Source organism: Microchirus variegatus, assembly GCF_963457635.1.
Source record: "Microchirus variegatus genome assembly, chromosome: 23".
NCBI classification, from domain to species: Eukaryota; Metazoa; Chordata; class Actinopteri; order Pleuronectiformes; family Soleidae; genus Microchirus; species Microchirus variegatus.
The window spans coordinates 8,660,131-8,686,156 of NC_139824.1; the positions used below are offsets into that span (position 1 = coordinate 8,660,131).

A 26,026-nucleotide genomic window follows, 5' to 3' on the forward strand; every position below is an offset into this window, starting at 1 on the left:
TGTGAGTTTCTCATTCTTGTTCATTCTCCATTTTTCAACCTCTTATTGACCCAAATCTAAGTAAAACTAAAGTCCAGGTGTTAGAGGCTTGACAGTGGAAGGCGTACCTTAGGTTAGTGGATTTATTTGTCAGGAAATAGGCACACCAAGGTCAAACAAATGGAGGAGCGACTTTACTAATCATCTTTTGGCTATTTGCAATATGAAGGAAAATAAGAAATGAAGAAGAGTAATTGATATTGTCATGTGGGCCAGGAGCCAGAGGATACATGATCACTGAGAGCATCTTTATAGACATGCACCTCACATGGATCAAAAAAAAAAAAAAGAGATAGCAATCAAGACTTCAAAAAAGCTGGCATAGACCGTAAAGGATGTTGACAGAGAAAAAGAAAAACAAATGCCAGTTCTGGGAATCCCATTGTATTTTCACTTTACAGTTTTACTGGCATCGACAGCCACTTCATGTGAAATGGTCGACTGGGCTTAATTGGCCATTCCTCTCCAGCCAGGGGGGTTTCTCCCTCTGGTGTTAAGAGCTAAATAAGCAAAGAGATGAAATCTTCAGTGTGGATGAGCTCTGAATACACCACCTTAACAGAGGATTCAGGCTCCTCTCTTCCATGCGGCTAACGTAAACAAACAATCCTGAGGCAGATATGCGGCAACCATGGACACAATGCACTGTTTGTGCTACGTCTGACTGCATGGTGGCTTCATAAAAAGATTGCCGGCGATGTGACTCAAACTTTGACTTCCACCACCGCAAACTGTAACTCAGCAACGTGTCATCTTGATACGTCTTTGGGTGAAGGAGAGCCTATTTGTACACCATGCCTATCAGATGACCTTGGTGAAATCTCTTCAGATCAGCAAATGCAGACTATTATGCGTGTAATCACCAGTGGGCCGAATGCCAACTTTACTATCTGTTAGACTGTGAGACTGTGCAGGAATGAAAAGCGAGCTCTCTGGCATATTGTGTGGAACAAAAAGAGAAACCTGCTGCAGTGTAATTATTCAAAATATCAATTTCTTTAAGGCCTTTCTTTTAATGAAGTAGCAAGTTCCACAGCCCAGACTCATCTCGTTTATTTGAGCTGAAAAGGAAAAAGGTACAACAATCTGTGTACCTCTCAAACACCACACTGCCACAACTGCTGCCTCTCTGTTTAATACACAGAATAAAGTGGCAGGACAAAGCCTGTGGGCTGCACCAGGTTCAGCCATGAATACTAACAATGCTTGCTGTGTAACCCGTCTTCTAAGTAGCGAAGAGATAAAAGGTCTTACCGGTAGGGCTGAACGACTTACAGACTTACAGAATCTGCGATAATATTGCGATATGAAAAAAAAACAACTACTCTCACATGACTTACAAGTGAGAACATTGCACGTCGCGTGACTTGCAAGTGAGAGCAGAGCAGTCGGCTAAAGGAGGGAGGAGGCAACCAGTTGTGCAACGGCCTCAGGCTGAACAGTACCTGGCACAACGGATGCACTAGTGTCAAAGAAGGAACAGTACGTTGGTTGTGTGCAGCTATTTCAGTTTTTTTTTAAAAAGGAGGATGCTGCACAGCACCAGGTATTGTGCAGAACCTGCCTGACTGCCATTAAAACCACATGGACTGATAATCATGAGTTTCACTGTGTGTAAAGCTAAAGGCAACAGGGCTGTGGTGGCCACAAATTTGGAAGAAAATGGCACTAAAGGAGCTAAAAAGGTTGAATAATACAGAAGATAAGGGAGGTTTAAAAGGCAGCTCCTTCCTTATGTTACATAAGATGAAACTTGAACTTTGTGTAAGTCCATTAGTGTCGAACAAAACAATCGAGTAGAAGGAAGAGAAGCATTAAAGACATGTGAAGCCACAACAGGAAAAGTAGTTCACGTTTACCTTTCCTGTGATGGCGGACCAGACTTTCAGCGTGTTGTCGTCGGAGCCGCTGACAATGCGGTTGCCACAGAACTGGAGGCAGGTGATCACGTGGTCGTCGTGACCTTTCAGCACCTTCGATACAGGAAGGGATAGAAAAAGAGATACAATAAGAAGGACGCAGAAGATGCATGGATTGTTGATGGACTGAAAATGCAGACCTAAGTAAGTAGATTAAAGGGCTCATGTTGCCAAGTGCTGCAGGTGTACGCCATCTTTACTCTGAGCTGTATGCTTTGGTGTGTGTGTGTTTGTATGGATGTGGTCTCTGTTTACACATACTGGGTCACAGGAATGCTGTCTCAGCATAAGAGAGAGGATACTGTTTATGCGAAGAATACGGGCAAGCATAAAATGAACAGCAGCTGTTTCTAAAGCAGCAAGGCCCATTAGCATGTTGACTGTGCTTTATGGGAAACTTCAGACAAATACAGTCTTTAAAATGAAGAAGAATAAGATCACCCAGTTCTGTGATTCAAAGTCAATTGCCATCAGATCTACGAGATCAGCTGGGATGAGGCGAAACTCTGGGGAACTCGAGATCGAAGAATGAGCTACCTTAGGTGATTTGAGGTCCCCTCTCCTCCAGTTAGTGTCTATTCTGTGCTGCCTGATGTAGGCACTCTTCCACGGGCTGTGAGTGAAGCCGGGCCGAACAATTTTCCTCTTCTTCTGGGGCAGAGGCTCGTCAATGCCTGTTAGGAGAGAGAGATGGAAGCTCATTGGACTTTCAAAGAAGGTATAACCACGATGTCGAGCACAGAACTGACCACAGCACCATCTCTGTGCCTGTATCTCTTACTTAAATTCAAAACTCACCCTCTTCTCTGCATTTCTCCCTCCACAGCAGGTTGTCTTCTGCCAGGATGCGCCAGTAGCGACACGTCTGGGCTGCTTGGAGGAGGTCCTTCGGTTCCAGGAATGCCAGGACATACAAAGCCAGCTGTTGAAAGACACGGGCAAAGCATAAGAGAGGTGTAAATAGAGAAGACACAAAGAGGACCCATCTTTTTTTTTTTTTACTAAAGCAGGTGTTTAAAAACAGTGCAAACAACGTATGGAGAAAAACGCCTGCAGAAAAACGTCACAATACCAACGGCACGACTGACTGACACGATTGTGTTACCATAGAACAGAATCAACATTGCCATGAAAGCCCAGCAAAATCATGCAATAGTCGCTTCACAAAGCCAGTAACGACGCAAGTGATACTATTCGTTAAGCCAAAGACGGCAAATGAAAACACAAAACCCGGTTGAATGAGCATAAATCTGAACCCATTGACTGGGAAATATAAACATTATTGTCTGCTTTTCAGGTTTTTTTCAGACATTCACACAAGTAAATGTTTGAACAACGCTTACAAAACATAGTCAATCCATCCATCATTAAAAAGAATGATTAGGGTTTATTGAGTGATGTCTAACCACATCTGAAATTGTTCTTAAAAGGATAAATCTAATTATTTTCTTGATGAGTTTGTAATAGAAAATAATGATTAAAAACAAGGGGTTATAATTATGGCAGCATATTACTTTAAAAAGTATTAAATCCTCCTATTTGAGAGACTAATTTTTACACACCCCGGAGCTCAGTAACCGGGTTAAAGTAACCACTGGTCATTTCTGGTGTTGTTGAAAGTTGACAGTTTTATAAACGCATCTCTTGTTGGTGATTGTTTTTCAAGCGCGACACAGATTCTCTCTCCTTTACACTTTCAATTCCAGATGAATTTATTGTGCAACCACAGGGACCGGCCTGTTAAAATTACTTCATAGCATGGACCTGGTTTATTTCCACAGAGAGCAGAGGTGGAATTGCGTAAAAGAAGTCAAAGAGAAGAGGATTTTAAAAACACAGGGGGGAAAAGAAAACGAATATCTTGGTGTAAACACATTAAGTTGTTTTCTGTAACTAGCAGTGCAGACAACTAGAAATATTAAAACTATTAACTCTCTATGGAATTCTTCATTGTAACATCTGCCACACAAACACCAGGTGTTTCGATTTTTTAATCAACTGCACAGGAAACGGTGGACTGAGCCTGCTTTGTAAGAATCCCTTATGCGATCTTATCATCACTTTGGCACATTAGATTGTTTGTGCTGCCAGTTTTGTAGCAGAGACAAGGCGTCCACTATGGATGTAGTTGGATGACGTGAGGGAAGACTGCGGCAGGATTAGAGCCGGAGAGGAGGCCTCGTCTCCGTGTCGGAAACACTCATTCACACAAAAATAATGTCTACTGCGAAGGATTCCTGTGGGAGTTCAGGCAGAGAGGGATACGGGCTACAGAGGAAGTTATGAACTGATAACAGGGAAGAGGGATGGAGGAACTCACCTCTTTGGGCAGCAGGGAGATAAAGTCTCGCTGAAACTGTGGCTCTATCACCTGCATCATATGCTTGACTTGTGTGGGCTCACAGCTGTCAATCAACTCATCCAGGGCCAGCAGCTTCTCGGGGCCAGTCCAGCTCTGCAACAGAGGACAGAGGATAAGTTAAACATTCTCCACATTTCATTTGGATGCTGCTTCTTTATAATGTGACTTTTAACTCCCAGGCATTTGATTGCTGGGGAAGCAGCCTTGTTAAAACCCGCAATTCATAACGCACAACAGATGAAAGCATACTAGCCGCCTCAACTCGGCTAATGAGTCAACTGCTGACCTTCCAAAAGTTGAGGTACATCCTCTAGTTCCCTCTATTTAGAGGGCGGTAGCATTTAGCTGGATTTATAGTCCACACGTGGGGATAACTCAAAAGCCGGACTTCACTTCACTTCATGCCTGCAAAGCCAGATGCCTGTGTTAACAAGCCATACTGTGCTTTATAATCCCCCATTGTCTGTATTTATATAGTTTATGATACATTGCACTAGACACATACTTTTATATATATATAAAAAAAAAAAAAAGGTTACATCCAAGTAACAACTTTATTTTGCGGTGTTAAATCAGCAGTTTAATCGCGATGTTAGATGCCTGTAAAATTAAAAAAAAGGCAGTCTTTCTTGAACTTTCTTACTTTGGTTTCCCTATCCTGAACAAACACTCCTGGGATCAGAGACACGTAGGAAGAAACAAATGCATCACATCACAGTTGGTATCAACATGGTATTGTAACCTTAGAGCTTAAACGTGTGCTGAAATCAAAAGCAGTCTAAAAGTTTTACAACTTTTCAAAGAGAAAAATCTGTCGCTAATTAAAGAGTGGAAATGTTGTGAGGTCAGAAAGCTAAAAAGCTTAAATCACAGATTATTTTTTCATCTGACTTAAGTTTACAGAGCAGCAGTGACGTTCACAAGCAGCTATGGAATGTGCAGATCTGAATATTACGAGTTAAAAAAGTTTTTTTTTTAGTTTTTTTTTGTTCAAGGCCATCTGTGCTCTTATTTCTGCACTGTGCTCTCCAGAGGTTCTCGAAATAAACACTGCAAGTTGGGTATCACGGGTGATGGTGCACTACTTCAGCGCTGTATTAAGTGCACAGTCACATCAGGACTCATTACAGATCTAAAGATCCAGTTTTAGGGCGCTTTCACACCTATAGTTCGATTGCTTTGGTCTGTACCAGTCAGAAAAATATTACAATGTAGCAAACAGACATTGGTACTGGTTGCTTTCACATATGCAGAGTTCTAAATAAACCAAAACAGACCGTGAAGACCATCGGCACCGGAAAAAAGCTAACCCCCCGATTTCACCAGGTGCCTCACCGGAGCAGATCGCTGTAACGCTGAATATGGCTGGCTCGCAAGGCAGCGCTCATAGCAGTGCTGTGTTGCCGTAAAGCACCAGGTCAGGATTGACGCTGGGCAGAGGACAGCGCAAAACCGACGCACCCGGTGGAAATTCGGGGTAATCCCGTATCTCATCTCATATCCATAATGCATTAAACTAGATCGTTTCGTCCCATTTGGTTTGGTTGCTTTCACACCAGAGGAACTGTACCAAAGCAGGGCGGATAAAGCGGTCCGAGGCCTACCTGATTTGGTGTGCACCAAAGTACCGAGATTACACTCACACCTACGCAAACGAACCGAACCAAGGGATCAAACGCATTTGGTGCGCACCGAAATGCTCTAGGTGTGAAATCAGCCTTAAGAGAAAACGCACAACTACAGACTCACTATTTTGCCTCATCTTTATGGGAGCATGTAAAAAAAACTAGCTTTCTACATGCCTGTAACATAATGTTCCCTACATGCCCTTCATGGCAGGACAGAGTTGCTTGGGGCACCTGCTTAATGTGAGAAGCCAAATCACTAGTGGAATATTTCTATAACAGGGTCTTGACAATCAAGCGAGTTATTAGAGCTCTGTGGGGTTTCGGTTTCTTCCCGCTTGAACATTCAGTTGTTAAAATGGTAGCCGCTGAGTAAAACTGTGCTCCATGTTGGACGCATCCCAGCCACAGTTGTTTTCCTCTGTGGACCTCTGAAATCTAACAGTGATTACAGGCTACGAGGCAGGATGGAAAACCTGGCACACGCAAACCACCTGTAATTTGGCATTTGAAAGACTTAGTCAGAGGTGTCGGAGGTGGAGATAATAATGGGATTTAGATGCAGCCCCCTCCTGACATAGGAAGGGCCACGTAACAGCTACAGTTTCAGTATCACAATTCCTAACATTGAAAGGATTGCTGAGACAACCAAGTATGTGGCATTACAATAATAACAAACAAAAAAACTCAAAATGATCTTAAAAACTAACTTCTGGAAAGCTCAGTTTCCCACATAATCACAGACAATCCTGAGCAGTTAGCAGTCTTTTGGTAAACGGATATTTCCTTTGCACACATTCTAGTCAGTAGCCGATTTCTTTAATTTCCCTAAATTTCTTTTAACAATCCTTTGAGAGCGGATGTGCCACAAGCTTGAAGTTAACATCTGTGATCACAGTGCTGAAACTAGAACATTACTTGACTCTTTTGATGGAAGTTATGATAATGGGCTGTTGAGAAGAAGAAAAAACTCCCACTCATGTCAATAAAGACTGAATTCTTCCATTGCAGGGACTAGCTACATGTTGTTTAGATAAACCTCAGTCAGGCAGAAGTTTTATTTAAACTTACAGAACATTGTGCCTACATATAGTCAAACTTGTAGTTGTCAGTGTACACTTTTAGAAACAAAAGTGCTAAGTAGAACCATATAAGGTTCTTCGGCTTGTCCTCATAGGAGAACCCTTTTTGGCTCCAGGTAGAACCTTTTTATAAAGGTTCCACCTGGAACCCTTTTAAAACCCTTTATTCAGGAAAGGGGTTTTAAAGGGTTCTCTGGATCAAAATGGTTCTTACTGGAACCATTAGTGTTACCAAGAACCCTTGAAAAACCCTTTCTTCGGGAAATGGTTTTTCAGAAGCAAATGGTTTCAGGTAGAACCTCAGCCATTGTAGAAGGACCCTTAAGGAACCCTTATTTCTAAGAGTGTATTGTGGTTCGATTTAAAAAATTGTTGAAATCTATTACCAAGAAATGCCCCCACAAGTAAACTTTCCCCTTGCTGGCAGGCAGAGTACCTGACAGCTGATGATTCATACTAAAGGTTACATAAGAGTAGAGTCAGTCCTACCATCAAACATCTAAATACGTGTAAACCTAAATCTCAAACTAATATTCAACATTGCACTGACTATATATCACATATCATATGTCATATCAATCACTTAATAAGACATGTAGTTTGAAAATTCATGTAAAAAACAAACAAATGTTTCAAGTAAAACACACTCTGTTGTGCCTCCGTCTTTAATAGCAGCTACAGGCCAGGACTGGACTGGGGAATGTACAGAATGCAAATTGAGGTTTGAACTGCTGGGAGTGGGAGCCTGACTGGTAGGTCAAGTCTGGGTTTGTTTGATATAATCCAAGTCTAATCTACCAGAAAAACCTTGGATGGTCCACTAGCCGACTGATGCGGTGGGATTTATCCCAGAGACTCCGATGTCCAGACAGACAGACGGTTTATGACATACTGGCCTGTTGTCAGTGTGTGAGGGAGTGAGAAGTGCCAAGAAGAGAGCAAGTAAATCAACGTGCCGTGCACAGCACTACAGTGAAATAAGATTTTACCCTTTTACAAATGAAAATTGATATCCGACATTCAATGTTGACATTTTTCCATAATTAAATCATGCTTTGCAAACAATGAAACAGTAAATCAGGGAGAATTCTTGCAGGCTATTATGCTCAAATGACAACCTCAGCCATTACTTCTAATATGCAAGAAATAGTTAATAGAAAAATATTTTAAAGGAAATATTAAATACAATCAGAATGAAATATAATGTTTGCCTTACAGTACATAAGGAAACATTTATTCACTTTACCATCTTCAATCTACAAACAATGACCCATGATGACATGGATAAAATCATATTTCTCCCAACTACAACAGTCAGGCTAAGTTCGGCCATGCAGCCTTCTAAAGAAAGGGTTTGGCTGTTCTGTGTGTAAATACAGCAGAAATGTTTTTGTAGCCTTTCCCATATTGGTGCCTTATAATAATCCCTTCTCAGAGCTCTGCAGGCTCTTCCTTCAAACCCATAGCCTCAGAATAGGGCTTTCCCCTTATAACATTCTAAAATAATTCTTATCAATCAAAAATACTCACAGATGGACTCCAATCATTCTGTTAACAAAACATCTCAAAGAAAAACAGAAGGCACCAGAGCTAAATATGTAGCATCATCACCTGGTGTCTGAATACTTTTGGAAATGTGCCATTTTAGTTTATAATTGTAAAACTCTAAATTCTGTTCTGTAAATGTTTTCATTGTGGGATATTCAATGAAGATTAACAAGGTTGTTTTGTTTAAATTTAGAATAAAGCTGGCACATGAGGCAACACTGAGGCATTTGAATATGGTCTATTTCAAATGTTGCCCATCTTGAACACAAAACAAAGAACCACAGTCTGCATTCATGTCCTTGGATATTGCAGTAAAAATAAATGACGTGGAAATAATGAGCTTAAATCACCTTGAAGTAAGACAACATATGTTCTGCTTTTAATACAGATTATAAGTCTACAGTAGACACACGTGTTCCATAACTCCCTTTTTGTCAGGTACGGCTAATTCCAATTCCACGCTACAGTGCCTATGGTAATGTGGTGGGCCACAACAACAAAGCAGCAATTATCTCTGAGACTAAGTGAACATTGATTGTGTACATCATCTGTTTTTTTTTTTGATGAGCTTTTGCTCAAGGGTTCAAAGTCACCAGGGTGGGGGGGAGAGGAACAAAACAGCGACATGCTCACCTGAAATGTTCGGAGCCATTCTTGGAGACCTGTAGGTGGCTGGATTGAGGTGATGCGTCGTCTTTGTTGCCCCTGACCATTGGCTGTTCTGATGTGGCCAAATGTGGTAGGTGTGGCAGGACATGGGACAATTCCTGTCGGGCTGCAATTTAAAAAAAAAAGGAAAAACAAATAAAACAACTTATTTATTAAAGATGTAAAACCACTGGAAGAATTGTAGTAATGTCTACATTACATATCACAACAGATATTAAGGATATACCATGAATGAGCTCTATCAAAAACAGATTAAGCGGATGTTTATTTGCGCACGGATTAGTTTTGCCCTGGCTTTTGCAAATATTTCCACAACTAATTATTTGGACAACAGAGATAACATTAAAGACGACCTGTGTGTGTATAAGATAGGCAATATTATTAAGTTAAATATTGAAGGCTGTACTTAAATTCAGGGAATAGGCATAAATGTTTATTTAGCAATAAACATGCATCTGTAATCTGATGGTTAATTCACAAAAGTGTTTGGAGTTCAGTTGTTTGAAGTCCTTCATTAACCTCTCATTTTGGTTGTGTTCAGGTAATAAATGAACACATTTGCTGTTATTATGAAAAGGTAAAATATCAAATTTACACAAGCAAGAAGTTATTTATTGTTTCCAGGTCCAACGGCAACTAGTTTATATCTTGGTACACATTTGCATTGTGTTAAAATCCAGTACTGTTCAACAGCAAACTATTAAAAATTACATTCTGGAAAAAGACTATGTAGTTGGCACGATTCCTCCCAACAGAAACTGAAAATTTAAGCAAGCTCTGTTTTAGCTTGTGTGTATTTTTCCACACAAAAGTGCAAAAAACACTGATTTTCTGTTCAGGTCCAGCATCTTCTGTTGTCACAACCTAGATAAGAAGAGCAGTGCAGCGTTTCAAAGGGCAACCATGCAACAGTATGATGATGATGATGAACAGGCAGCAGGAGAAACCGGCCACTGGTCTCCCCTCCAAACTTCAGGTTGTGCTTGCGGAGAGCAAAATGGGAACTGGGGGTCTATTTCATTACTGATTCATTTTTAATGGGAGAGGAAGCTGAGATGGAGCCAGTTACATGGCATTTACTGTTAAGTGGCTGTGTTCTGTATGAATTTTAATGTGGCTACATGTGAACACATGCATTAAATATTCAGGGTTGGGGAAACACGGGGGACTGAAGGCTGAATGCTGGAGAAACAATGAAATGGAGGTGCTTTGCTCATATCACATGATATATATTTTCATTATTTTCCTGGTAGGTTCATTAAGTTTGAATATGGCATTAAATAACTCTGAATATATATATATATTTTTATTATTACCTTGGATACTCTGGGCCTTTGCAGGGCTTTTTTCCTGAAGGGAAAGATCGGACCTCGGGGCCATGGTCCAACTTTCTTTTCATCTGAGAGAGAGAAGAGAGAAAAACACTTAAAACAAAAACACACACACACAGTATAATGTAATGTTTGTCATGGTTTGTAGATAATATTTTCCCTCTCTACTGTTATAACATTTATTTTGACTTAACTTTTGGTTTAAGGGTGTTCATGGGTCATGGATTCTTAAAAATATATCTATATTTTACTTTGTTACCACAGTAAAAATATAGACACCACCTTCCTGCTACAGCTTTATGCAAATGCAAAAATGAATCTTTAATGCATAGGCCAGATTCAGTTTATTAACGTGTTCATAACACGGCAGGAGTGTACATGAAACAGCTCGACAGTATGAGATGGGAGGATAAGGAAAGTGCTTATTTTCTTACTTCTGCACGGTATTTTCAATATTTCCCATGTTGAGCGCACATGACAAGAGAACAGTGACCCTTGGGCAAACAGCCACACTATAATATCCACAGGCAATCGCATGTTCACGCCCAAACCTCCATGGGAACAGTGTGTTCATGTACACAAAATCCCATTCAGGGAGGGTACAAGGTGCATTCTTTGTCAGTGATGTTTGATGCATACTGATACCAGACGAGGGGAAAAACTCATTCTCTATCACCTGCACGAACACACCACAAAGTCCCTGTTACCACCTACCCTACGCTGCAAACAAAGGAGTCAGTGTAAAGCCAATTTTCTTCATCCCCATGCCTTCCACTCTCTCTGTGGCAACACTTCTCACACCACACATGCAAGTGATCACCAGCTCATCGCTGAAAAAACAAACAAACACTGGGAACTAAAAGCTGCGGGGCCAAAATAAGATATACAACGTGGCAGTCTGGCATTGTTCTATGATTAATTAAATATGTTTCGTGTTTAAGTCAAGACTCGTTCTGCAGTTTCACCCTGTTAAGCCAAGTAAAGCCAGTGACTCAACAAAGTGACAAAAATAGGGTTTTTGGGGATTGAGTGCAAAGCCACGACATTAAATACTAATAATAAATAATAAGCCACACTTTCCATGAGAATATTTCGACAAGTCACTCTATTGTCTAATCACAAAATCGGTATTTTTATTTGAGCAATCTACGCTTAGGCAAACAGTTCGGTTCAGCCTGTTGTGCAGCAAGATGTAGCCTGTTCAGCATGAGGGGGAAAAAAAAATCCACTCGTCCTCCAGCTATTGTTGAAACACAAAAACCACATTAGAGTGTGGCATTTCTGTCTTTGCAGCAAACAATGCTCTTACAGTGCGTTTATGTTATGGTAGAGTTGCTATGAATTCTGTAAAGGGAGAAGAAGAAGAAGAGCCTTGAATGTCTGACTCCACAGTGCATAGGTTAAAAGTGGAATGATTACATGCGTCTCCTCAAGATGTGCTTTTGTTGATCACTATAATTTGGTAAGCGTGCGTTTGTTCTCGCTGTGATTTTAGTCTCAGGGGGGCATGGCTCCAGTATTGGGAAGAGCATGATGTGTGTATCAAGGAAAATGTGTTATAAACAAGTTTCTAAATTCAGGCATGCTCACTGTGAGCAGAATATCAGGAAATCCACCCACAAAGTCGGTATCAAGATAGGATTCCTGATTTGGAATCAATGCACCAAAGGAACCGATAGGAAACCAAAAGGTTTGTGTACATGACAACAAATACAGCAGATGATTTGCCCTCTAGTCAGACATTAGACTCAATTGACCAATTTTCTTCACACGTCAGCTCATTCGTGAAGCAGAGAGCTTTGTTCAAGGAGCCATGAAAGGGTCTACTAACTTATGTACAGAGAAGGCACTGGGACAGTGACAAAAACTAAGTAAACAAACGTTTTCAAAAGCTAGGAACCTATACAGCTTTTGTGTTACCTGTCTACATTCATCATATATGACTGAAAGAAGTTGATTGATAAAGAACACGGAGGTAGGGGTTACAAGATATTCCTGCTTGTTAAGATCTGGCGCTGAAACTCAACTGCCTTGTTCTTTAAGCAGTGATCTCACTGCAATGGCAGTTCAGTAGCCAAGGAGCGCCTGGGTGTGTGTATGCATGCATTGGGTGTGTGTGCTTTAGAGTGAGATTGAAAAGAGAAAAAGGGGGGAGTGCTCGCTGGCTTTCAAAGTGTGTGCCTCTGTGTAGACATGTAAAAAGAAAAGCCTAAAAGACTAAACGCTGGCGTGAAAAAAACAAAAACAAAACGGTGCATGTAACCAGCTTGTGTTCCGGCCTGGGAAAAGGTAACCAGAGAGTGCAGTGTTTGTAAATCACTACTAATCAGTCACCCCCCCATCCCATCCCACCCACCCCCTCCTCTATCTGGTCAAAAGCAATGACAGATGGATACGCAAAAGAGTTAATGATGTTTTAAAGACAGCAATCACTCTTACATAATGTGTTGATTCATTTCAATGGAAGCTACATCCTGCAGCATCCATCACTCGAAATGCACTTCCTCATTATTCAAACACCGTTTCAAGTTGACACGACTTCGTTCGTGTCACTCAGCAGTGCTGGAGAAACTTGCATCAGGGTTTTACGGGGATTGATGAGGATCAAAACATATCACAAAAAGGTATTCCATCTTGGTGTTTCCATTTCTGACGGTGCGGCAAAGTAGCACAAAATATGCATGGGGTTGGGTTCAGTGAGTAAATTTTAAAAAAAGGACATTTAAAACAAGCATTTTTACCTACATTTCGGAAGTAACGGAGGAAAAGGTTTCGACGTGACACAAGATGCACACATCTACAGAAAAAATCCCCAAGCAAGGGGGATTTTCCGAGTCACATTGTGAACGATTTTATCACCGTTTTTTTTTTTTGCATTACATGACAAACCCTGCAATTATTTCACTCATTTATTTAGTGCATTTTTGCCCTGCTTTCCTGAATACAGGAGATTTCATGAATTTCATGGCTGCCATTGAGCATCATACACCCAACATCCTTAAGGATATGGTACCTCATGCAGTCTGACACAGTGACCTATTATCTGTACTTGGAGCCCAAGGCGGGCGCACAATGTCAGGAAAAAGGGCTACTGCAACAGGCAGCAGCCGACTGATCACATGCATGCATGTCATGCAGTCACTTTGGCCAGTGCAAGAAAACCCACTGCTGCATAATGTAGAACCATAACAAGCCCTGCAAACAGGGGAGGACTGCAGGGGGAGACTGGCTGCTTCTGTGCCAGGAACAGATGCATTCTCATTTGCACAGATTTGCATGAGTGTGCATTAAAAACATAGCTGGAGGGGATATCGGCCATTTAAATGTAGTACTGTGTGTATGTATGTAGTAGTTACTATGTTATGCAAATGGAGGGACTACAGTTGAGGGAGCATCATGCCAACGAAGAGGCAGAAAATTGGATCAGATGTCATCCACAGACGCAGAATTCAGTTGTGTATTACGCAGGATTACGAACATGTATCCATCCAGCAGCATTAATGCCACAGCAGTAACCCATTTACATTTCTTTCTTTTTTTGCCCCTGAATCGCCGCGTTGGCGTTGATTTGCGTGGCTGAAGTTACCACTGTGTGAAAGGCTGATGCCAAAAAAAATGCCTCGTAATATTACAAGATTTTACGCAGCGCCAACATAACACGAAGGCCCGAGCGATTAAAAGCGGCGTCTCTGGGGCTCTGCTGCTGCTGCTGCTGCTCATCCTCCGCAGTGACCGCACAATCTGCCGTGGGAGGCGCGTCAGAGATAATGAGGGCGACGGAGCGAGTCAAATATGACATTTAAGCAGACGAGGACGTGTTCGCAGGAGGGACATGGGCGGGTTCATGCAAGCAGAGCGGAGGGGAGAAAAAAAAAGCCTACTCACTTTGTAGAAAATCATCTTTAAAGTGCCGTAGAACCCCATCCTTGTAATCCGGTGTGTTTCCCTTTTTTCTTCCTCTTCAGTGACAGTGGGTGAAGTGCAGATCTGCGTGCGTGGAGAGGAGGAGGAAGCTGTGACAGTGCGAGGGCAGTGGACTCTCAGGTAAATCCGACGCTGCCTCTGATGCGAACATGCTCACCGCACCGGTGCGCGTTCGGCAGGATCCCCCGGTAAAGACATCGCGAAAGAGGGGGAGGAAAAAAAAGAAGTAGAAGAAGAATGGAAAAAAAGAAGCTCCGCCGCGTCACGCAGACTTAAATGAGGTGGGTGAACAATGCGATGCGACGATCCTGGAGGTTTGAGCGCCGCCGACCAGCCTCGCCGAGCAGGGAGTGAACAGACGAGGGAGAGAGAGGGTGACACTCGGCAGAAAGGGGAGGAGTGCAGGAGGAGAGCGTCACGGCGCAGAGCAGTGCCTTCCTCTTCTTCCTCCTCCACCACCTCCTCCTCCTCCTCCTCTTCTCAGGCTGCACGACGGCTCCTGCAAACAGGATCGGATTACAGCCTCCCTGGTGGAGACGACAGGAATGGTGCAGTCCAGCATTCAACACGGTGCGCAGCGCATCCTCAGCGAGCAGTAACCGGTGGACAGAGCAGCAGCAGCAGCAGCAGCAGCAGAGAGGCAGCACACAGAGACCGGAGAAGAGGGAACGCCCTTGTCCTTTCGCTTCGAAAAAACTGGAGCATCACTTCATCCACACACCGCACAACACGGACACACCACTACCCCCATCTCCTTTTTATCATTTCTTTTTGTGATTCTCATTTTTCTGCTTTAAATAATTACCAGAGTCTTGGGCCATTACTCCTTGGGAATTTTTTTTTTTTTTTTTTTAATCCTTCTGTTACTACTTGTAGTTAATGATCTGAAAACATGTTCCACTGCAGCAGATACTCACTGAACTGAACATAATGTACTGGAGGTGCTGCATCACAGCCAACACAGCACAAAATAGTCTCTGCCATTTATAACCCATAAGACAAGAGTCGGTGCATTTGCACGACTTATTTACATGGAATTATATGAATTATTGGAAGTCGAACTGGTACCAGACGCTTAAAATACACGTACACCTGCAAGTCAAACTGAAAATGTACTTAATGTAAGTTCTCAGTTGTATTAACACACCAAGATGATGCAGTTGGGAGTCAAATCACTCGTGCATGTACAAGTTCAATCATGGCCTGGTCACTGTGTACACGCACCACAGCTCCCGTGTCTTTGAGCTTTGACCCAGAAATATAAGAAGCAGCCAGAACACTAAAGAAAAAGACAACGGTGAGAAAACTGTGGTAAAAACCAGGCTGGTACATTTTTGGAATGATGAGACTGAGTTTATGCTCCACCAGCTCAAAGAACTGAATATTTTGCAGATGGTAAGAAGACTCGACATGCTACCAGTTAGCTGCCAGCCTAATATCAACAAGCTGAAACTGGAAGATATTGTCACACTCCATTCAATAAATCAATTCCCCTCTAGTGTCTGCAGACTGGGACAAGGGAAACAGTCCGATTCAATGGCGTAGCCGAGCTGCAACGACTTAACCGTGGAAGAAAACATACAGAGTGTGACTAGTGGTTTACGTCTGCTGCACCTGCTTATTTGCACACACAGATCAGGGCAATATTTGCATTTCAGTCTGGGTTGTAATACCAGACTGCGACTGCCCAGGTTACAACAATCCAGGCATTGCTGAGAATGACTCCACCAAACAGTTATTATAGCCTTAGATTGGAAAAAAAAGGATGCAGAGATGCAGCGTTTTAGTCTGTAATATTTATACGTATGTTTAGGAAAAGGCCATGAAAATGCTATGCTAATGATAAACCAAGAGAGATTTACTAGAGTATGGAGAAAAGGTGCACCCAAAAAAAACAAGAGGAAGAAGAACCCCAGGCTCATTCCACAAAAGAAAACATGCTAGTTCGAGGAGAACCAGAGCTGCTGGCAGATATCTACAAGATCATGGCACTGATAACTGAACTGTGTCACCGGGCCAAAAAGGATCCACAACTCCAGGAGGAGCAGGAAGGAATGGAGAAAGTACAAAGCACGAGACAAATAAATGCTACATTTAATTAAAAAAAAGGTATGCATGAAATCAGTATCGGCAGGTATTGGCTTTAAAATGTAAATACAACGGAGGCACTGGTGTCGTGTCAATGTGCTGCAGGGAACAAACTGAAAACGCATGACTCCATTAAACAAACCCGTTGCCATTCATCGATATTGACATTTATGTATGGCTTGAATTGAACATCAAAACAGGTTTGTTTGCTTCTGGGCATGTAGCGAGACTATTTTTTTTAATGTTTTATACACGGCATTCCTACCAATTTGAACCAAGCCATTTGTTTCAGTAGTCCTTGAACATTTGTTCCCGTTTGGACGTCGGCATTCGATAATCAAAACAGAGGACGCAATGAGCGTGGGTTCATGGGAAAGGCCCGCAGGAGATGGAGCATTTAAATCTAGTTGGCGTTCAGGCGCCGTTAACGTGTAAAGATTGAGCGGCTTTGGCATGAAATGTCCGAGTAAAATCGGTCATGATATGAGAAGAATGTTTGTGATGTGATTTTTTGGCACATATTGCAAAAATAACACATTCCATCACATGCTGTGAGATGAAGCATTCTACGGTGTGGTAAAAGATATAAATTATGACTGTGTAAGAGGATACGACAGGTGGCTAATCCATGCATTTTAGTCACAGTTTCTCACCAGACCATTAACCTCAGAAAAGCACTGAAGTCGGTGGATCCCACAGCTCGTTTCAAGTTTTGTCTGTGTGTGTCTGTGTGTGTTTAAGGTGGCCCTCATGAGAAAGGCCCTCTGGTTGCTCTCTGCCGGCCCAACCTTTACACAGCTCATTGGAATGCTCGGCATGCGAGAGAGGTTGCACTGTGGCCTTTGAATAGGCCGTGGCCTCCTTTGTCGCTCTCCTTGTGCCGGTTGGTAAAGCAGAAAACAACAGGCCTCTCCCCCACCAACACTGACCTCCGGCTCATCAAAGCCCAAATCATGCTGGCCAGATGTAAAGGCGCACAAAATAGATGTCTTTCAAAGCAAAGTCATTTTTGTCTGTCTTGTTTCAGACATCAGCACCTTAAAATTAAGGGAATCAGCCTCTGGTTGGTTATACAATTCATATCAGTAAAGATTTTCCACTAAAAATATTTAATTCATCAAGTTTTTATACGTGTTATTTTTTTTATGGGCAGTATATTCAAACGTTGCACAATGTATAAAATTACACTCATAACAACGAACTGCAGTGCAGAGCTTTTAGTGATATGCAAATCCAGTCCCGGTCGACTACGACTGTGAAGAAACGACAGACATCGATGGCAAAGTTTCAGCAAACTAACTCAATACATAATATTGTACAGATACAAGGAAGCAATCAATGGATGGATAGTGGAATAATTTAATGAATTAAACGCTACATAATAATGATGAATGGCCCATCAGGGTTTAGCAGCAAAATAAATGTCTTTATGTCAATTATATTGATCTCGTCGTTGATGAACATGTTGAGATCGTTTCAAATTATACAAAGCTGAGGAATGCAAGAAAACGTATTAAATGTCACGACCGATGTGGGTAAAGCTTGATTGTTATAACTAAAAATAATTGGAATATTTGGATTCTGGTCATTTGATTGCTTGAATGTGGTCATAGATTTTGATAATTTGTATTTCTTATCAGATTCATATTCTATTGGACAGTTGATCGCTAAAATAACCAAGAAAAAAAAATTTCAGTTCCAAGTTTCAGCCCCGACCCGATTAATTTTACTATATTCATTTTCTGTTATGGTCCCGTTCTAATCGGATTAGAGTAATGTGACTGGTCAACTACTCCAGATCAGCAGATGTCGGGGGGAGGATAAAGCTTAACTGGAGAAGAAAAGAGCTTTCTTGAGCAAATGTTTAATGTGAGAAGGTGAACTTGAAGGAGGCAAATACTTCCTGGGCAGTGATGCATCACTAAACGAGGCCATGTCATTGTGCGATTGTCCTCCCCGAGGGGGAAAAAAAAATGAGGACTTGGGGGTCTCCTCTTCATAGATTTCTGAAATGGTGATGTGTGAGCCCCCATTCCACGCTGGACAGATGCAATGCGTGTTGGGGGAGGTTTGATGAATAAGGAAACCCCGGATCATGGCGTTCTACGAAGGATAATAGTGGCAACATCTGCATGAAGTTGAATTTGCATGTGCTGCAGCCACCCACGCGACAAAAACGCTCAAGTATGAGGGGGGGTCATGTCAAAAAGAAAAAGAGAGAGAAAGAAATCAAAACAGTTTGTGGAAAATAAATGGGGACCAGAGGTCAGCATTTACAATTACTGGCAACTCTTTAGAAACTGAAGTTTGAAGAGGCATGCACAAGCAACACAATGGAAATGAAACGCGTACAAAACCTTCTCCGCTGAAGAAAGAACAATAGCATTCAAAGTGTCGCATAGATGTGTGTTGTGAGAAGCTCAACACTGACACAAAATCTGTCTAGTGTGAATAAACACTTTTACTGGTTGCACTGATGCACCTGGCAGAGGCCCGCTACTTTGCCTCCGACAAGCTCCGACTCTGATATGCCTCTGCACTGAATGTGGGTGGTGAAAAAGAAAGAAAACAAGACCTGTATGTGTGAAGCCATATTCACAACATTGAGACAAACCAGTATTTCAAAAAAAAAAAACCGGATAAGAACAAATATATTTTCATGGAGAAAAATGGTGCAGTGTCAATTACCAAGCCTCTCAATCCAATATCATCCAATCATCATTCCACCACCTGGTTGCCCTGATCCTGGCCCAACATCTTCTGCCTCATCCTGTTAAGTTACAGTGGCTATGATATGCAGCTTTATTTTAATCCTCCTGTCTTGTGAGGGGACAACAGACTTTCAGAAAAGTCCAAAGTAAAAGATTATTTTATCAAGCTCAAAATCATACATTTGTCTTTCACAGTCTGGAGGACTGGGGCACCCTAAATCCCCAGATTCTTCGCATGGCAAAAATAGAATCACCTCGAATTGAGGTAAATATTGTGTGAAATAAGTTCTCTACCAAAGAACTCAGTGCACATAAAGAAGTTCAGAATTGAGCAAACGTCATCACTTGCTCAATTCTGACAAAAAGTTCTACAGTGCCGGCATTTGACCCAACAGTAGGAGTAATTAAACTTGGATTATATGCAACTAAAACTTCCACAGGAGGAAGTCATACACTTTATCATCTAATGACAAACTCCAGCAGAATCTTTGCCATGGAGGTATGAACATTTTCCCTCCATCTCTAATCCCTTTTCCCACGACAGACCGAGCTGGTTTTACATTTGGATGCTGCCCGAGCCGTCATATCTCATTCAGAAATGAAAGCGGGGTTATGGAAATGCGTGTGTGACGAGCCAGGCAAAAACTTGGACAGACCTAGCATGAACATTTACACAGAAACAAATAAACCTCTTTAATCATCCAGATTTAACACTCTGCATCTCCAGATGAAGCAGAGCCAGCCAAATTGTGCCTGCTGGGCATTTTCTGTCATCTTTGAATCCCTAAATATACTTGAGAAGGTGGTGGAAAACCGCATTTGACTGCCTCGGTCACATGCATTGACCTGAACTCATTACAGAAACTGTAACTTGGTATTTATTTCTGTTCTGTGATACCGATCTCATCTGGAACACCATCTACCCCGAAAAACCCTTCAAATAAACTGCATGTTTACGGTTCCAAATACAGGTTTTCGAGGGAAAATATGCCAGAGCTGCCTCTTAATTGAGATTAGTAAGTGGATCAAGAATCAGAGGATGTAATTTAACAGTCTGTATGTAAGCAGGGACATAAGGAAACAGTGTATAATGATCTTTTTTTTATCTGCCAGTAATGTCTACGTTTTCTCAATGATTTGGAATGGAAAACAATGAAAGATAGACACTCCAGAGGATGAATAATACACTTCTGGTGATTTCCTCTGGTGCTACTATCATGGTATTTCATACAGCCAATAATTTCTCCCTGAGGATTAATTGTAATCCCCTTGATGGATGTCTTGTGTTGAGTTTTCATCAAGTGTTGTGATTAGTTCAATCTATTGCTTTGCAGCTCAATTTCCCAAAGTTTCGCAGTCATCTGACCTTAAACACGCGGTTAGAATAAGCCTCAACTTCTGTTGAAAGCAACTATATGGTAAACTAATGACATCCTTAACAGCCTAACCCTGATGGTCAACGTGCTAAAAGTTATACAAGCAACATTTCACTTTGACACTTTGAAATAAGCGGCTATAAATGCATTTTTGTCTTAAGGGAGAGGGTCTTGCAGCTATCTCTACTTCTTTGAAGATTTGAATAAGTTGAATTATCCCACCAGGTGAGACTGATGTGGTGATCGAGGACAAATGCAGGTGAGAAAATAACAAATCTGTTCGCCTGAAAGTATAAAACTAAGCTCTGGTTTTGTCAGTCCTGTTTTTGACGGCTACGAGCAGAGATGAATCAAACATTTGACGGGAGTAAAGACGTGGCTTTTATGTTGATACGCAATCCCATTTCCAGGAAGTGAAGGACAAACTCGATCTTGTTTAGATGTGTCTATTGGCCATGCTTTGAAAAGCTAAGGCTCTTTTCTTAAGTGTCTGTTTGGGGAGTATTATCTCTGGAGGACCACCAGTAGAGTGGGTGATAGCAGCCTTTGTAGTGCTTACCTTGACTGCTATCAGCTACGTCAGATGCGAGAGAAAAGCGGGAGTCGCGCAATTAATTTATTTTAAAAGAGATCAAAAAGGGGCAGCTTATGAAAGCACAGAAAACTTTGGCTATGACGTTTGTCGGTGAAGGTGAATGATGCAACGGAACAGCAATTCCAACTTGCGTGCAGGCTGTGGAGTGGACCTGTCCACATGTGAGTGATTCTCCTACATTCAGTCAGTCAGTCACTCAGCAGCACACCATCAGCACATTATCAACACCTCTCGCTTAAGCAACTAATGATAATCGCTCACAACACCCACCATCAAATCCCCCCCAGTCCCGCTCCTCATTTTAACGTAGGCGGGCAACATTAAAGGAGTATAGATCCTTAAGGGAAAAGTGCAGCATCTCCAGCTGGTTTGATGCCACATAATTAAGAAATCTAGTTATTTAGCAGCTTTTCATTACTACCCGTGTGTCCAGTGATAAGTTCCTCTGTATTTACAGCAGATATTTCTACTAGAGCTACAACTTACGATCATTTTCGTAACAGATTAATCTGTTGATTATTTTCACGATTAATCGATCGGTCCATTGAATGTCCGAAAAATGGAAATGACGCTGCTCTCGAATGTCTTGTTTTGTACACAAACCGAAATGATTTGGTTTTTAACGATTTACAGGAGCAAAGAAACCAGAAAATATTCACATTTAAGAAGCTAAAACAATGAGAAATCTTGTTTTCGATCATGAAATAAGCTTCAAACCGATTAATCGACTATCAAATTTAAATAAATTAATTTAAAGGTGCATTATGTAATAAATCTAGAGCAACTGGCCATAAAATCCTCCTAATATGTCACAGAGACTCAGGAATAATGTTCATATAACAAACTGAACTCACAACAACAACAGTACAGACAAAATATTTGCATTAAAAAATATATTTTACCGACTGCAAATCATGTTTATGTTTTGAAATCATGTTTTGGCATGTGGCGCCACCTACCGCCGTCTACCAATCATTGCAGTCAGTAGAGTCTCAGCTGCCGAGCAACCACGGGTTGCCAGTTACGTCAGAAAACGAAACCTAAAAGACCTCGGTATTTTGAATTTGAATGTAGTAACCGTTTTTGGCCACATTCTTACATATGGCACCTTTAATTTAGAAATGTATCGATCAATAATTGATTCTTCAATTAATTGTTTCAGCTCTAATATGTACCACACTTACTTGTCCTGGAGACAAAATTATTGATAGTTAAATTATTATATACTTAAATTTTTCCAGGTGTGCCCAGGTATCACTACAATTATTTTATTTAAATTCATTCATTTGTAGAAGCTTAACGCACTGGCCTGTTAAATTACAACCAAATTGTATTAAATAATTGAAAATGAGTTAAGTTAAATTAAATTAATAAATTAGTTAATTTAATTTGATTTAATATAGCCATCATTACTGCTAGATTTGTAGCAAATGTTCCTAAAAAGACTAAAAGCTAAAAGTGTTAGCTTGTTATTGATCCTGTCCTGCATCTGTACAAATACAGACACATAAAAGTGGCGAGCGTTGAGCAAAAACAACACGGGGCTATGATTTAATTAAACAGCCTAGAGGAAAATGACTATTATAATTTCGAAAGAATGCAAGACGGTCATCAGTAATGCAATGGTTTGTGAAGTGTACTCTGCCGTGAGATCATATTCACTGAGAATAAAGTGCCTTTATGGAAGGGATGAGGATCGAGTAGCCTTTTTTGGCTGAAGAAAAGCCAGTTAATAAAAAAGAATGTTTTTTTATATATATATAAATTGGGGGGGATGAATAGACTATTATTTGGGAGACGAGCTGGTCATGCTGCAACACAGCACAGAAAGATAGTGAGAACGGTTAGATGGACAACAGCGATGCATCTCCCAAGATTTAAACGGCGACAGGGAATGACACAGGGGTCAGGGGTCGTAAATGTTTCATTTCAGGAAGGGCAGAGGGGGCAGTGAACCTTGGATGGCTTTCAAGCATGTTTGTTTCACCCTCCACATCCCACACACACTCACAAAGACACACAAGCACTTGCCTATATTGAAGTATATGTTGACAGAAGGAACAAAATGCATGTACTTATTAAGTAGTGAAAGCAATTTGCATATTTCCGCATTCTTCTGCAGCAATTTGCGGTTTTTATGGGGGAAAAACCACGAAAATAAACAGATTCACTTTGAATAATTTAACAAGGACAATGGGTAACATCCGTAGACTCTACCAATTTAAGGAGATAAAAGAGCAACAATAAAAGAAATTTAGAAACCATAAAATCAACCAGGAAAGACCCAGAGAACTGGTTTAATCTAACAAATGTACTCATTTGGTGCACAGGAATAATTGATCAGGCTGATGCTATTGGTGGCTGCTCTATGTCCAATGAATCCTGAGGCGGGAATGTGTTTGTGTCATAAGAGTGTGCAGCATGGAGCCCCTGAAGAGTTATGGCAACATGGACGAACAGGGGACAGAGGAAGAAACCAAACTGTTGCCAAAAGTAAATCTTAAATGGCTGGGTGTCCGTTTTGTGAGAAGAAAGACGAGTATGGCATATTTTATGGCCAGCTTAAGAACTTTAACCTTGTATTGTTCACGTTTGCTACACAAACTATATTGCCATTACTGCGTGCTAAATGACAGAATTACATTGTTTTATTTGAATAAGGGAAAACGCTCAGCAGTGTTTCAGTGAGAACTTTCAAGGTGCTGGATTATACAGTTACTCACTGATTTGATTCAGGTTTTGTTGCAGTCATTCCCTTCTTTCTGCCTCCAACTCAGAAAGTAGAGTAGAGCTTCTGACACATAGTCATGGAGACCTCCTACGCACCGACTACACAGACAATACCACTCCTACTACTTCCCATCTTGCAGCGAACAGATACGAGGAGGAGATTACATTGGGTCATTTAGAAAAGCACCTCTGGCATCTGGAGTTTGTTTGCTCATGTGTTTTGTACTATGCATAATGATGCAAGATACAAATACAATGCATTATCATACATCTAAAGCCAGGTTGATACTAAAATGGCAAAAAAAAGTGACAGACTGTTAACTCTCTGTTATGGTGACTAATTAATTGCACTGATTAAATATTCTGCTTGCTTTTTTTTTCCGCACGTAGTTTGAACTGAATAATACTTTAACTGTGTTACGTATATAGACTGATGGTGTGTATGTTTTTGCTGTTTAAATTGCTGGGCGCGTTAACAACGGTTAAAGGCATCAACGTTAGCCCATGACGACTGACTGGAAAAATTAATGCGCGTGACGTCATGTTTACGTGACTCCGGATTGTTAAAATGAGTCCCGAACGCTAAACTTTAAAAACAGAGGCACACGTACACAGGTACGCTGGTTATTAACAGACCGCTCCAGTTCGACTGTGGGCGCACTAACGGCGCTAACCGAGCTAATGCAGCTAACGGAGCTTACTGGGAAACGGTGCCTGGACTCCAGTGTTACGGCACGTAAACATGACGTCACACGCGTCTTTTTCCGGGCAGTCGTCCTGGAAAAAGCGTCATGCGTTGCTTTACAAAGTGCGTTAACGTGTGTGTGTCAACTTCGACTGGCATCAGGAATATATGAGAGACAAAAAAAAGTCAACATACACCTTGGACAGTTGCCAAAATGGCTGATGAGTTGCAAGGCTCGTCCATAAGTTGTTGTCACTTGCTTTTCAAAACTGTCATTTTGTCTCAAGCTGCAAATTCCTCCCAGCATCTGAATAAGCCAAGCACTTTGAACTCAAACAAACAAAATCCTGCTGAGTAAAATATCTTGGGGGTTTTGGTTTTGAATTGAAACAGCAATTGTGTTTGTAATCAAAAATCGCACGCACTGTTAAAGCCATTTGGTGCTCTCGCTCTGAATGGAATACAGAGACTTTGTTACGATGTTCATCGTGGACTACAGATTGCTCATAACAAAGTACGTCGGTATGTTTAATTTAACGTTATAGCTGTGGGTTTAACTTTAAAATATCAATCATTCAACAAACAGGCAGGAGATAACGCAATGTAACATTCAAATCTAAAACTTGTTGCAGGAAGCGTATTGTTATTTCAAGCTGTCAATCGCTTCATTCGCAGAAACTTGTCATCTATCTTGATGAGCTGGTCTAACTTGAAATGACATGTAGCCTGAGGGCGAGCTAACCAGCATCTGTGGAGCGAGTGAAGCAGCAGATGGTGAGAGGAAAGTTAGCACGCCTTCTTATTTAAATAGTTCTCCTGAGGCCAACCAGTAAGCTCAAACATTGAAAAGTTTGAAATTTAAAATATGGGTCCTTTAAACATCGTCAGTGCACAATGAGAATGACGGCGAAACGGCTGTCATTCGTGTCACTTGTAAATGTGTCGACCAACTTCCCGAAGAAAGATGTTTCACAACCAAAAGACCAGTCAATGAAATCAGCACAAGAGCGGAAAATGGAGGCACGGTTGGAATAACCGTGCCAAAAATAGACTTCCCTCAGCACACACTCATCATACTCTCAGACCCGCAACAACATGGAAGTCTTTAATGTTTTCTGCTGTGAAACCACTCAGGCGACTTTAGTGGATGTTGAGCTGTATTTCAAAAACAGCGGAACACAACTTGAGGGTTGATACAGCTCATGGAGAGGGGGAAGTGGATGATCCAAATCTAATCTTCACCCGTGAAGCGGTCGCCATTTATATTGAAACAGACAAGTCGAGTGGGTGCTGACAAAACATAACTCACTTATTCATAGGAGCAGAAATGAATATTAGATGA

The 26,026-nt window shown here is 41.3% G+C and overlaps 1 protein-coding gene across 5 annotated transcripts in view; it reads right to left on the minus strand.

The window, feature by feature from the left end:
* fbxw7 (F-box and WD repeat domain containing 7) overlaps positions 1-26,026 on the minus strand; it is an 87,952-nt gene that overhangs the window by 12,040 nt on the left and 49,886 nt on the right. For 4 of the 5 annotated variants that reach the window (XM_083909708.1, XM_083909711.1, XM_083909709.1 and 1 more), the window contains 6 exons: positions 10,561-10,643; positions 9,209-9,350; positions 4,279-4,413; positions 2,757-2,880; positions 2,496-2,632; positions 1,899-2,012 (listed from right to left, as the gene is read on the minus strand). In XM_083909708.1, coding sequence (XP_083765834.1) covers positions 1,899-2,012; positions 2,496-2,632; positions 2,757-2,880; positions 4,279-4,413; positions 9,209-9,350; positions 10,561-10,643 — 735 coding nt within the window. Of the gene's footprint in view, positions 1-1,898; positions 2,013-2,495; positions 2,633-2,756; positions 2,881-4,278; positions 4,414-9,208; positions 9,351-10,560; positions 10,644-14,460; positions 14,561-26,026 lie in introns of those variants that run through there. The other variant, XM_083909712.1, reaches the window with a different exon arrangement.